Below are 13609 nucleotides of genomic sequence, written 5' to 3' on the forward strand. Positions count from 1 at the left end.
ATAGGGTTGACATCAGGGACGGGCATGGCTGTCATTCTGCGTTCAGAATTGTTATAAGGAGTAGAGCTTCGTCTTTCACGGTCTATCTTCTGATCAGATCGCCCTGTCAATCTATTTGCCATTATGTTCACAGCACGGCTCATTGTCTCGACATATCTATGCCTCAGCATCAATATTTCACTGGAGGTCATCAATGTTGGTTCTGTCAAAGCTGCCGATACGAACACCGCGGCTTCATCAAGCTCTCAATCTCAAGTTGGACAAACAAACGACACTGAACCTTCTGGGTTTTGTAAGCTTATTTACACAAAGCTCAACCCAGACGTAATGCTTCATGGTGGCCGCTTTCGGCCCACATGTGAACTAACATGTGCTGACCATTTTGCTGACATGATGTGGAACTTGGCTTCCATCGTCCATCCTTGTCAACGCGTCACAATGTCTCCTTGGGATGTGATGCTTGTTCATCATCCTCAACCCAAAGGGCCAAAGTCTGAATCAGACTTTACAAGATGCACATCAGACTTTAGAGTATGCATAGACGACTGGTGTACGTGCTTGCCACCACTGGTAGCCTGCAGCTGCTCTGTGGAGGTGCTCCTGCATCGAGTCTCGATCAACAACGCAGGTGTGCCGCAAAGTCCAGGATATTGCGACTCCGAAGCTGTCATCAAACTGCTCACGCATTTGTTGTCAACACAAAGCAAGGGACCGTCTTTATCGACTGGTCCATCGAATGTGGCAGAACGTTTCTCTACACCGATCGACCTTCAATCTAACATCGCATGTGATACGATTGCAGATTATTCCACCAGCAGTAATGTGTACGCTTTGTACGAACAGCTGACAAAGTCTTTACCCGCTACAGAGTCGAACCGACCGCCATTGGAACCCGGCATCTGCACCTTGAAATATCAGTTGGGCGGGCAGTCTCGGCTGGCCGAGCAGTACAAGCCGACCTGGGGCTTCTTGACAGGCAACCTCATCAAATGTCACCCGCGCTCAGCAAACGATCCATCTCTCTCCAACATCAGAGATAATCTCAACGACATGCGGCGAGCAGTGGCCGAGTCGAGGCTTCCAAACGACTTTTGGAATCTTTGAACGCTGTGTCGACACCCCACCAGCTCGTCAATCCTACATTCAACGCCTCTAAAGTTTCATTAGATCCCGTGGTGACCAGCAGCCTGTAGTCAGATCATATGCGCATATGGCTCACATTTGCCATTCTCCCTGAGATTGACCAAGAAGCCTTCGCCAAAGTCAATGATGCAGAGCGCAATCTCTGCTACCGCTCGAATTGTAAGTACCTCCAGCCGTAGCTTGCGGAGTGACTGGCTTGCCGTTGTGACTGATGACCACGCTGTTCTATGCGACACAATTCTCCTGATAATGCCATGCTCGTGATATTAGCCTGCATCAGCGGACGATCGGGTTGACATCAGGGACGAGCCTGACTGTCATTCTGCGTTCAGAATCGTTATAAGAAGTAGCGCTTCGTCTTTCACCGTCCATCTTCTGATCAGAACGCCCTGTCCATTTATTTGCCACTATGTTCACAGCACGGCTCATTGTCACGACATATCTATGCCTCAGCATCAATATTTCACTGGAGATCATCAATGCTGGTTCAGTCAAAGCTGCCGATACAAACACTGCGGCTTCATCAAGCTCTCAATCTCAAGTTGGACAGACGAATGACACTGAACCTTCTGGATCTTGTAGCTTATTTACACAAAGCTCAACCCAGACGTAATGCTTGTTGATGGCCGCTTTCGGCCCACATGTGAACTAACATGTGCTGACCATTTTGCTGACATGATGTGGAACTTGGCTCCCCTCGTCCATCCTTGTCAGCGCATCACAATGTCTTCTTGGGATGTGATGCTTGTTCATCATCCTCAACCCAAAGGACCAGAGTCTGAAACAGACTTTACAAGATGCACATCAGACTTTAGAGTATGCACAAACGACTGGTGTACGTGCTTGCCACCACTGATATCTTGCAGCTGCTCTGTAGAGGTGCTCCTTCATCGAGTTTCGATCGACAACGCAGGTGTGCTTCAAAGTCCAGGATTTTGCGACTCCGAAGCTGTCATCAACCTCCTCACGCATTTCTTGTCAACACAAAGCAAGGGACCGTCTTCATCGACTGGTCCATCGAATGTGGCAGAACGTTTCTCTACACCGATCGACCTTCAATCTAACGTTGCATGTGATACAGTTGCAGATTTTACCACCAGCAATGTGTACGCTTTGTACGAACAGCTGACAAAGTCTTTACCCGCTACAGAGTCGAACCGACCGCCGTTGGAACCCGGCATTTGCACCTTGAAATATCAGTCGGGCGGGCAGTCTCGGCTGGCCGAGCAGTACGAGCCAACCTGGGGCTACTGGCCAGGCAACCTCATCAAATGCCACCCGGGCTCAGCAAACGATCAAGCTCTCTTCAACATCGAATTGAGACTGATGGCCATGAGGCAAGCAGTGGCCAAGTCCAAGTCCAGACCTTCAAATGAGCAATGGAACCTTTGAAACGCTGTGTCGAGGCCCATTCCAGCTCGTTAGTTTCTCGATTTAACGCCTCTGAAGTCCCATCTGATCCCGTGGTGACCAGCAGCCTGTAGTCAGATCATATGCGCATATGGCTCACATTTGCAATTCTCCCTGAGATTGACCAAGAAGCCTTCGCCAAAGTCAATGATGCAGAGCGTAATCTCTCCTGCCGCTCGAATTGTAAGTACTTCCAGCCGTTGCACTCCACATGGTAACATCCCCCTTGTAACTGGCACATCTGCACTTGACTGCCAATTACATATACAAACTGATGTCTCCCCTCTCCGTCTCATCGGACCCTTCAGCCTGCAGCCCCACCATTGCTGTTGAACGATGCGCAATTTTCAGCCCTCTGTCGCATCATGTTTGTGTCTTGCTGTTAGCATCTCGTTGAGAGAAGTCAGCCATGTCTTTGTTGCAGCTTCTGAGACGAACGCAGAAGCAGCTTCTAGCTCTCATCAGATAAAAGGCAAACCCAAGACGCCCGGCCCTGAGGACAGATTTTCTTGCAACCTCATCTACACAAATTTTACCCCAAATGTTCTCATTCAATCTGGCTATGAGGGTGGCTGTCGCGAGCTGTGTGCATATCACTTTGTGGAGATGATGTGGCATATGGCTTCCATTGTTGAGCCTTGTCAATACATCACAGAATCTACTTGGGACATCCTCTTCATTTACCATCTGCCAAAGGATGAGCTTGTTCCAGTGGCAGATTTTCATCTCTGCGAGCGCTTCTCATCTCTCACAAAGTGCTTGCGGCCATTGATAGCCTGCGACTGCCCTGGTGAGATGTTTCTTCATCGGGTGGTCAACAATACCGACCTCGTGCCTGGAAACCCTACAGCGTGTGAGTCTCGTCAAGTCATCAAGCGACTCATGACACTTGTCTCATCGCAAAGTGGGAGAAGGGCATCAGAAACAGGAGAATCAGATTTGCAGGTCAAGTTTTTGGATCCAGTGAATGTGGAATCTGCAGTCGATTGCAAAGTATACAAGTCTGAACGCGAGATATACGATGTGCGCAAACAATGGACAAAGAATCATTCTGCGTCTCATGATGCGATAACGTTTCTCAACTGTACTTTGAAGTTCCAGATGCCTCTCGCGTACATCCCAGGCGATCAAATCACATGTCATTCGGACTTGGATAACATGCTTGATGTCGAATATATCATGGGGTTCCTCGCTGACTTGCGGAGGCCACTAGAGCAATTTGCTCATTCCAGCTATGAGCACCTCAGATTTTGGTAATCAGCTTAGATATACAGATACACTTTAGCTGTAGTCAACTTTGCTAGATTGTGGGACGCTAGTTGGATTCATTCACAAACTGGAAGCAAGATCTCTGTATTTGGTAGTTGTATCGTGGCATTCAACATTCGAGTTGAGAAAGAACGCTTCATGGGTTGCGGAAGATATCACGAACACTTTCAACAACATCTGCTTCAGAATTTAGCTCTGCTTCGGGCGCATATGGACTACATACCACAGAGATCCAGTATGCAAAGAACAGAAGCCTGTGCTGCATTTCCGCAAACATGCTTTACGCTGACTTGTCGATGAGGGTTGCAAAGAAAAACCCAACTTGATTGCAATTCTCAGGGGTAGATGCGCAATATCGACCACCCCATCTCTACCGTCCAAATTGACAGTCTAAAAGATTTCCACTGAGGTTCTGCTTCATCGATTTTAATACCATCGTCGACCCCGAAACTCAGGGTGCTTTAGCTGCCTCCTACAAAGTCATCGAGCGGGTCATGCATATTGTCGCATCGCAAAGCCAAAGATTGGTCATCGAATGTGTACAAGAAGTTATTGATACGTGTCAGCTTGCAGTCTGCAGTTTCATGCAAAGGACACCTGGCAGATAATGGAAAGATACACGAATTGCATGAAAAGATGCGGTTGCAAAAGCATGACATCGAACATCGATGGGATTCATTAAAGCGTACCCTGGAGCTCAGAAAGCGGCAAGATTTTCCTCCGTAGGAAGGCCTTGCATGTTATCCTCGCGGTCTTCTGGAAACAAGCCTATCCTAAGCACATTGACAATATACAGAGAGACATTCGCCGGGCATCGCTTTGACAGCGGGCAGTTGCTCGTATGTGATAATACTTCAAGTGTTGTGGTACGTCTGATTCTAGCAAAGGATCATAAAGTATACGGCACAGATCGCAGCTTTTCGTGCATGTACTGTACTGTCTGACAGACTGACACTGTCTGTACTGTACATGCTGCGCAAAACAATGAAAATATTTCCTCGTCGTTGCGTCCCGCGAAATTTCAAAACAAAAACAAGCAACAACGCCAGCAACCACCACACCTACAATACGGCCCCATGTCAGGCTACCGTCCAGGCATGCCAAATGGCCGTAGAGACGTCGCAGACTCACTCGATGCAGCTCTTGACAAATTCTCCTTCACCAAGAACCAGCTATTTGACGATTCACCCAGCAAGTCGGAATTTGACCAATTCGGCGACTTCACGGGCACGCGCTCGCAGTTTGCATCGTCTGGTAATCCGCATTTGCAGCGGCAGCAGGAATTGCGGTTCAGTGGAACGCGTAGTGATAGTGGGTTGAGCTTGGAGCGCGGTATGGCGCAGGATCCTGCGTTTGATCAATCTGCCATGAGCCTCAAGTCGCGTGGGCCATCGCTCTCAACCTTGTCGAGTCTCTCTGCGCATGATTCACCGCGTAAAGCACATTCTGAGAGTGGATTCAGTATGCGGTCGCAAACCATTCATCACAACAACACACAAGCTCATCGCTTCACGCCGATGAGTGTGCGGAAAGTCACGGCCTTGGGTCCTCATGCCAGCGAGTCGGAGGCTTCTCCCTCTCGACGCTACAGAGACGCACAAACACCGTACTCGGCGCGTTTCCCGGCATCCACGCGTAAAGTCTCCCCAAAGACCTTCAAAACTGCTGCTTCCCTCTTTAAAGATCTTGGTTTGGCCGAATCGCCGCAGGTGGATGACAAGACGCAGCCTGGACAATCCTTCCGATTGCCACGCGACTTGCCGGACTTGTCGACATTGCTCACGTCTACACGCAAGCCAGAACACAAGACACTTGAAAGTATTCCCGTTTCTGAAGACAACCGCAAGCTGTTTGTTGCCTTGCAAGCGATGCAAGACCATGTCACCTCATTGGAACAACAACTCGGACACGCTCAAGCACAACTCAAATCTGCCAACGCACAGCAAAAGACGCATGCGGCGGCCTTGGCTGCGGAGCGTGAACGTGCCACATTTGCCGAAGCAGAACTGAAGGTTGCCTTGCAGGATAATAAACCCATCAAGCAGTCTGAAGACCTGCATCGTTCCCTTGAACAGCAAAATACGCGTCTTATGGGACAGTTGTCGGAGGCAAAAGGACAATTGCAGGTGTTGCAGGCACGCGTTGAGCAAGTCCTGGAGGAGTGTAAAGCGATTGAGGAGGAACGCGATGAAGCCATTTCACGGCTTGCGCAGGCACTTGAGAAGATTGACGCCTTGCAAAGTCAAGTGAAGCCAAATCAGTCAGCACCAGCACCAGCTAAACCTGCTCGGCCATCCGCTTCTGATCGCATCACGGAGCGGTTGCAGCAAGTCAAGCAGACTCGGCCTGTTGAGGAGTACACGGATGAAGCGATTGAAGTCAGCAAGAGCGTTTTGGACGAAGCTGAAGTGCGTGAATTAACGCAAGAGATTCACCAAGTGCGTCAAGAGCATCAGCAGAAGCAGCAGCGGCACGCACAAGGACAACAGCAGAAGAAGAAGTCGGCTGCCCGCCAAAAACTCAAGAAACGGGTGAAGCCTGTTCCTGTTGTGATTGTTGAGAGTGTCCTTGAGTCTGAGTCTGAGACTGAGGAGGAGATGCTCTCGGAGAGCGAGTCTGACTTGTCTGAGGCTGACTTGACCACAGACGAGGCCGAGTACCTCGACACGGAAGAGCCCACGCGCATTTTGCAGCGTAAAACGCGGTCTCGCACACAGCATGCACAAGGGAAGCAGAGCAAAGTATCAAGCAAGACAAAACAGGAAGAGGCAGCGGCCTTGCAAGCACAAGTCGAGCAAGTCATCAAGGATCTCTCACGTCACGACGCGGCACGTTGTACCATTTGCTCCAAGAAGCGTCAGGAGCAACAACCCTCAAAGAAGGAGTCAAAGACGCACATGCGTAGTGACGGCGATGCAACACTGCGACCCAGCCAGCCGCCCATGGAAGCACTATCGAGTGTCCTCGCTGCACTACAAGATGAATTCCGGCACTTGAAGCTAGAACATGCACGTCTCGCTGAACAATACAAGGACCTCAATCCTGAACTCGGCAAAAGGCAACGAAAGCAATTGGCTCAAGGACTACGAACATGTATCGAGCAGCTTGAAGCGAAAGCGGATCAGATATACAGTGTGTTTGATGTGGTTGAGGCAGCTGGACAGGGAGACTTGTTTATGAATGCCACTGGAGCCAGTCGGTCTGTGCCGCAGACTGCAACGACGACAGCTGCTGCTGCTCATGGAAGTGTTGGTCGTCCGCCATGGTTGACGACGTAATCGTTTCCTTTTGTCTTTCTCCATCCATCGTATCACGCTCGTTATTGTTGTACTTTTTGAGTATCCTCATCCTTGTCTCTTGTGCATGAGCCTCCTGATCAGAAACGAGAGATGAGCGCCTTCTTGCGCGTCACGGCCAAGTCGCGCTCGACCTTGTCGCAGCGTCGTCCATACAACGCGAGTGCAGCACGCGTGGCATCCTCCAGCGATGCTTGCAGCTTGCCCTCTGCAGAGACAAGCGGTCCATCGGGACGCTGCGCCGAGTCGCGCTTTGACTGCATCGCCTCCTTGAGTCGTGCACGCTGCTGCAAGTTGTCCTCTTTTCTCTGCAGCAGTGCTGAGACTGTCTCTGTGAAGCGACGACATGCTTCCTCTACAGGCACCTGGACTTGCTCGTGCAAGATCTTTTGCGCTTCTTCCAGCTGAGCGAGACGTAGAGAGAGTGCGCTGTCTACAGTATCCTCTTCCTGCTGCTGCATCTGAGCGAGCTTCGCATCGAGAATACGGTTGACGGCAGCAGAAGCTTCGAGACGGGCATGCTCCATGATCCTCGCAATCTGTGCGTCGATACCAGACATCGTGGAGTACAGTACAAGAGGAAGTCTGCTCTAGTGATGGAAGTGGTGAGAGGTCTATGAGAGGAGCTTCTTGACGACGCCATCCAAGTCCTCCACTTTACCAACATGCAGCACGGCGTCCTTGCCCACCGTCGCTTCTACCAGTTTCCGCGCGACCATGCTCGGACCAATACTCAGGAACCGCGTCACGTCGCGTTCTCGTAGGTACTCGACGCTCTCGTGCCACCGCACCGTCTCTGTGCACTGCCGCGCAATCGCTCGTTTAACAAACCCAGCATCGTCGTCCGGTAGAGCACGCGCAGTAACATTACTGACGAGTTTGATGAGGGGTGGCAGTTGCAGCGGCATGCCCTCCAAGATACCCAGCATCTGTTGTTGCGCAGACTGCATGATGGGTGTATGAAAGGGCGCAGACAACGGCAACTTGATGGCTCGTGGATCCCGCCCATCAAAGCGCTTGAGCGTATCAATGAACTGCCGCAGCAGTGTATCATGACCTGCAACAACGACTTGCGAGTCGCTGTTGTAGTTGGCAACACACAGCACCTCCGAGTCAAGCAGACCCTGCGCTTCTCTGAACCGTGCAAGCTGTTCCACCACAAAACGACTGCGTCCACGCTCAACCACCAGTGCAATCATACTGGAGGGCGCACTCGCCTGCGCTGCTGCCTCAGACATGGCCAGACCGCGTGCACGCACAAGTTTGATGGTTGCCGGAAGATCCATCATGCCGCTGATGGCGAGTGCCGTGAATTCACCTAGAGAATGGCCGAGTGTGTAGTCAAAGAGTGTGTGCACGGGTACTTTATAGTCCTCCATGAGCACTTCGAGAATCAAAGCCGACATAGCCAAGATGGCAGGTTGCGCATTCTCTGTCTTGTTGAGCTCCTTCGGTGAACCACTCGCAATCATCTCTGAGAGCTTGAATCCTAGCGCGTCATCCATCTCCTGCATCTTGTGGCGGGCACTGCTGAATTGATCTAGCCACGGTAGCGTCATGCCGACTTGCTGTGAGCCCTGTCCGGGGAAGAAGACTGCGCTCTTCTGTCGTGTTGCTGTTGGTGCTGTAGCTGTGGCTGTTGCATAGCATCGTCTGCATCTTCTCATCGCCTTCATGACGCTGCAGCTCTTCTATCGGCGTCTTTGGCTTTGTTGACTTGTTCTCGGTGTTGTGTTCCGACGACGACATCCATGCGACAAGTCTACTGTACATACAAGCACTACAATAGCCACAAGCACTACTATAGCTAGGCCTTGAAGATGTCTGTCGCTGCACTCACTGCTCAGCTAGTCGAGCTAGCTCAGGCGAGACCCTACGATGGACCAGCTCGTCTGCGCACACTAGGTGCATGCTTTCATCTCCTCGAGCACCTCACACAACCGCAAAACAAGTCTCATCTCCTCGCTGCTCTGCTTGAGTCCGATGCATTCTGGGACGGCGATCAGGATGCCTTTGCTATTGCATACGATGTCTGTGCAGCCTCGAGCTTGCTATCGCTCTATACAGCAGAGCAACTCGACTCTATAGTCAGACACCTCTGCAATGCACAAGCTGTCCCCGCATGGCGTAAAGCTGTCTTGCTCGCATCTATTCTATCAGCTGAGCTCAGAGACCATGATAAACCTCCTGCCATGTACGCGCTCTGGACAGGTCGATGCGCTGGTCCGTGTATTGCTGCTATGAACCAAGCACTGTCAGAGCCGGCCTCTTTGGCGCAGCATGCTGCTTGTCTCGTGGCATACTCATACATTGCCGATAAGCTCACTTCCTACCAACAGTCACGCCTGACAAGCTTGTCAAAGCTACGGCTGCTAGAGAGTCTGTTATTGAGCTCACTGGCATGGCGAGACCCAGCTTCGAGAGGTCGGAAAGAGGTTGGCCTCATGACACGGCTGCTTGCTCAAGTCATTGTACAGGATCCCTTCAGACACCAGGAGGATGCTTCTGCGTGCCTCTTACTCTATTCAAAGACCATCAGGACGATGCCATCCCTGGCGCAAAAGCAAGCCTTTCTCTGTGTTATCTTGTTGCAGCAGGCTGTCACCAGATCTTTTCTTCTCAGAGCGCCGCCTCTGGATGTATCTGTCAAGCACCGACAAGATGAAGCGCATGCAATCATGTGTATGCAATTACTACAAAATCTGCAAAGCATTCATCCAGACAATGCAGCATTTGAGCCCTGGCGTTTCATTTTTGGTGCTTCCCTCGACCTACTCTCGCAGGATCTAGCGAGCTTACAGCGATACCTTGGCATCATGTCTCCCGAAGAACGATGGCGCCTCCTCGTGCTCGAATCTGCAGCGCCGGACCTGCCAGCCACATCACCTTTTGTCTTGCAAGGCTTTACAGAAGCACTACAGGGGCTGTCGGAGCGGCCTGAGAATGATCTATTAGAACTCAGACATTCCGTTTGTCTGTCGCTAATATTATCACAAGCAGACCTGCTTCAGCCGCAAATTCAACCATACCTGCATCGCGTCTTTGCAGACTGGCAAGCCATGACGGAACGGCAAGTGAGGCTGATTCTACTATCGCTCTATCAGCTCTCCTTGCAACAACAACGGCGAAATGACGACTCGGTAGAGGCAGTTCAGGAAGAAGACCGGTTTGGAATCTTGCGTTTCATCAAGGAGAAGCAACAGACTGCAGACCACGCACAAAGGATAGTCTTGGTGTTATCCTATCTCGACATTCTTCCATTCATCCCAATCGACTATTTTGCTCGGCATTTGAGGAGTGCAGCGCAGCAGGTGGAGGAGGTGCAGGATGCAGCGTGTCGACAACGACTGGCAGAAGTATGCACGACCGAGATGGACAGTGAGCGTGCTATGGCCGTGACACGCTGGAGGCTGGGTCCTGAGGAGCGGTCGATGCTCTAGTCTCATCTACAGGATATATGTACATAGACTATGTCGAGCATTGACGACGAGCAAGTATCAACATCGTCGCCATCTGATCTCGAACCCTCCACAAAACGCGACGTCGTGCAGCGCAGACTACATCAAAGCAAGATAAGATGCCTGGGACGCGGTCGATGTCTGCGGAAGACTTGAGACGCCATGCAGACGGATTCGTTGACTTTATCAATGCATCTCCGACACACTATCATGCTGTTCGCCAATTGACGGCGGATTTAACAGCAGCGGGTTTCCAACGACTTTCAGAGTGTCGCGATTGGTCTACAAGCATCCGACAGGGCGGCAAGTACTATGTGACGCGCAACGGAACATCTGTCGTTGCATTTGTCGTTGGCGGCGCTTATACATTGCCAGGCCCGATCGCTATGGTTGCAACGCATGTTGACAACATCAAATGGACCGTCAAGCCAATCTCAAAGCAAGTCTCGCTTGGCTATGAGCTCCTCAAAGTCGCTCCATATGGTGTAGGCGGTGGTGCAGTGCCGCTGACTTGGTTTGATCGCGACCTAGGACTCGCAGGACGAGTCTTTGTCCGTTCAGCAGATGGTAAAGTGGTCTCCCGTCTGGTACGGTTGCCATTTGCCTTGGCCAAGATCCCGTCGCTTGCAGAACACTTTGGTGCTCCTGCTGATCCGCCATTCGATAAGGAAACGCAGATGATTCCAGTGATGGGCTTGTCAAATGATCCATACTTTGACGGCCAGGATCAGTGCGATACACCGCAGCTTCTGAAACCACAGCAAAATCACTCGACACGCCTGCTCAAAGTACTTGCACAAGAATTGAACATCTCTGCAGATGCTATTGTAGATTTTGACTTGGAGCTATTCGACCATCAGCCAGCAACACGCCTCGGCCTCGACGGAGAGCTCCTCAGCGTCCCGCGCTGCGACGACAAGCTGTGCACGTACGCCGCTCACTCTGCATTGCGGTCGCTATCTACAGAATGGATCGCGCAGAGTCCCCAGATCAGTATGGCAGCGACGTTTGACAATGAGGAAATTGGCTCAGAAACACGCTCAGGTGCAGCGTCCAACTTTGCAAAGCTCGTCATTCAGCGCATCCTCTCTGCACTGAGTCCTGGGTACTCGCCAGATGATCTCTTCGGTGCAACCATGGCACAGAGTTTCCTCGTCTCTGCAGATGTCGAGCACGCCGTCAATCCAAACTTTGCCGATGCATATGGCCTCAAGCCACGGCTGAGTACGGGCCCTGTCCTTTGCTTTGATGCGCAAGGCAATGTCACCACTACAGCCTTTGGATCCTCATTGATGCAAGACATCGCAGCACGCTGTGGTAGCACCCTCCAACTCTCGCAGATACGTAATGGGCAACCGTCAGGTGGGACCATTGGTCCTATGCTCTCTACGGCACTCGGCGTGCGTGCAGTTGATTTGGGCATCCCTCAGCTTGCCATGCATTCTATTCGAGCAACGACGGGTGCTGATGACCCTGGACTCGGTGTCTGCCTCTACCAAGGCTTTTTTGAGCATTTCGCAAGTGCATCGCGGAATCTGTTTGAAGAAGAGGACGAAAGCGACTAAATGACAAAAAGAGCTACCTAAATCGCATCATGTGATTGCGAATGTATTCCCCTACGAACTGCTTGGCGGCAACAGTCGCAGTGACCGAGACGGAGACAAAGTCGTCCCATGGTATCGCCAATGGCAGTGCGGCCACCCCTTTCGCCAGTGCTCCCTTCGTCGTTGGCCATAAGTATCTGATCCGTTCAAATTCGCCGTGATATTCCTGCATATTGTCCCACATGCCGCAATACTTGTGTCCCTTGGGTTCCTGCACACGTCCCCTGTAGATGTGTGAATTCGTTATGTCAGTAGCCGTCCATCTGGCATATGACAGTCGACGAAGGATGCTTTCTTTACTGCATGGATTCTGACCGTCAGGAAAGCCCGAGAACGAGGATGGGCGAGGAGGCTCCCTGTAAACTCGATTGATGGTCATCTTTGTCGTACAGATGCACTGAAGCGTGTTCGGCATCACGCGGGCCATGTTTTCCAGCTCAACGCTGGCACCCCAGTAGAGCACATCCCAATCTGCGTAGATGTTTGCCACAAAGCACGGATCTTGGAGCGTTCTGACGTGATACTGATGTCGGCGGATGTGATCACTGCAGACGGGCTTACAAACGTCAGCCCTGCCATCGTCTTCAAATGAATCATAATCATAATCATAATAATCATCATGAGTTCCTTTCTTAGCTTCATCTTGAGCTGTATCTTGAGTTGAATTCTGAGCTCCATCTTTGACATGCTTCGGATCTGGTATCATCTCAATAAACTGCAATTCAAAGTCGTACTTTTCGCAGAGCGACATGTTGGTGAGCTTGTCGGTGTAGCGGTTGCGGAATATTTCCGTGTCATACGGTATGACATTCATCCAAGCCGCCATCTTGAGCTGATCGACGATGCCAACTGGTGGGAACCCGGGAAAGAGGTACTTGAAGGGCCCAATGTTGAGGCCCCCGGCGCGGGCCACAATCCAATGTGCTGGGTTTCGTTGAAGGTTCCATATGGCCAACAGATGTCCGTAGACTCCTACTGGAACAAGTGGAGCTAGCTGCTCGGCCACAAAGTTGTTTACGACCTGTTGTGGGTCTGGTACTTGTGGTACTTGTGGTAGTCGTGGTAGTTGGGGGAACCAAACACGAATTTGGGGAATGATGTCTTCTGGATGCTGGAAGGGATGCTGAATATTTGCAAGGACATCCACTTCAGGAACGTGCTCTGGAGGAAGATTCACTTCTGGTGCGCGGACCACAGAGATCCAGGCCAGAATGAGCAGAGGCCAGTGCTGTAGTCTCGCAAACATGGGTTTGCGCTGACTTGTCGATTGGCGTTGCGAAAGACATCCAACTTGTTTGCAATTCTCAGGGGCAGCTGCGCAATTTCGAAAAACCCAAAAAGGGGGAAGAGGGGCATTTCTTAGATGATCGCTGCAGCCGCAGTGCAGCGCTCTTCATAAACAATCAAAATGGCTGTAGTCAAAAGTGCT

General features: G+C 51.1%; 8 protein-coding genes across 8 annotated transcripts; 5 read left to right on the forward strand and 3 right to left on the reverse strand.

The window, feature by feature from the left end:
- Positions 1–123: 123 nt before the first annotated feature.
- BCR37DRAFT_389785 (uncharacterized protein) lies at positions 124–1104 on the forward strand (the record flags this gene model as incomplete). Its single annotated transcript, XM_040870769.1, has 1 exon — positions 124–1104. The coding sequence occupies one exon, from the start codon at positions 124–126 to the stop codon at positions 1102–1104; it is 981 nt and encodes a 326-aa protein (XP_040722122.1).
- A 762-nt stretch (positions 1105–1866) lies between these two features.
- Positions 1867–2535, forward strand: BCR37DRAFT_389786 (uncharacterized protein; the record flags this gene model as incomplete). The annotated part of the gene is made up of 1 exon (XM_040870770.1): positions 1867–2535. One exon carries the CDS (start codon positions 1867–1869, stop codon positions 2533–2535), a length of 669 nt encoding a protein of 222 aa, XP_040722123.1.
- A 354-nt stretch (positions 2536–2889) lies between these two features.
- On the forward strand, positions 2890–3810 carry BCR37DRAFT_389787 (uncharacterized protein; the record flags this gene model as incomplete). Its single annotated transcript, XM_040870771.1, has 1 exon — positions 2890–3810. One exon carries the CDS (start codon positions 2890–2892, stop codon positions 3808–3810), a length of 921 nt encoding a protein of 306 aa, XP_040722124.1.
- A 1088-nt stretch (positions 3811–4898) lies between these two features.
- Positions 4899–7100, forward strand: BCR37DRAFT_395668 (centrosome microtubule-binding domain of Cep57-domain-containing protein; the record flags this gene model as incomplete). Its single annotated transcript, XM_040871655.1, has 1 exon — positions 4899–7100. The coding sequence occupies one exon, from the start codon at positions 4899–4901 to the stop codon at positions 7098–7100; it is 2202 nt and encodes a 733-aa protein (XP_040722125.1).
- A 98-nt stretch (positions 7101–7198) lies between these two features.
- On the reverse strand, positions 7199–7678 carry BCR37DRAFT_395669 (uncharacterized protein; the record flags this gene model as incomplete). The annotated part of the gene is made up of 1 exon (XM_040871656.1): positions 7199–7678. One exon carries the CDS (start codon positions 7676–7678, stop codon positions 7199–7201), a length of 480 nt encoding a protein of 159 aa, XP_040722126.1.
- Positions 7679–7732: 54 nt separating this feature from the next.
- Positions 7733–8677, reverse strand: BCR37DRAFT_352421 (acyl transferase/acyl hydrolase/lysophospholipase; the record flags this gene model as incomplete). Its single annotated transcript, XM_040868124.1, has 1 exon — positions 7733–8677. The coding sequence occupies one exon, from the start codon at positions 8675–8677 to the stop codon at positions 7733–7735; it is 945 nt and encodes a 314-aa protein (XP_040722127.1).
- A 2018-nt stretch (positions 8678–10695) lies between these two features.
- Positions 10696–12150, forward strand: BCR37DRAFT_406737 (peptidase M18 aminopeptidase I; the record flags this gene model as incomplete). The annotated part of the gene is made up of 1 exon (XM_040872113.1): positions 10696–12150. The coding sequence occupies one exon, from the start codon at positions 10696–10698 to the stop codon at positions 12139–12141; it is 1446 nt and encodes a 481-aa protein (XP_040722128.1). The 3' UTR covers positions 12142–12150.
- A 176-nt stretch (positions 12151–12326) lies between these two features.
- BCR37DRAFT_389791 (uncharacterized protein) lies at positions 12327–13426 on the reverse strand (the record flags this gene model as incomplete). The annotated part of the gene is made up of 2 exons (XM_040870772.1): positions 12327–12346; positions 12400–13426. 2 exons carry the CDS (start codon positions 13424–13426, stop codon positions 12327–12329), a joined length of 1047 nt encoding a protein of 348 aa, XP_040722129.1.
- Positions 13427–13609: the final 183 nt, after the last annotated feature.

Source organism: Protomyces lactucae-debilis (genome assembly GCF_002105105.1).
Source record: "Protomyces lactucae-debilis strain 12-1054 chromosome Unknown BCR37scaffold_28, whole genome shotgun sequence".
Taxonomy (NCBI): Eukaryota; Fungi; Ascomycota; class Taphrinomycetes; order Taphrinales; family Protomycetaceae; genus Protomyces; species Protomyces lactucae-debilis.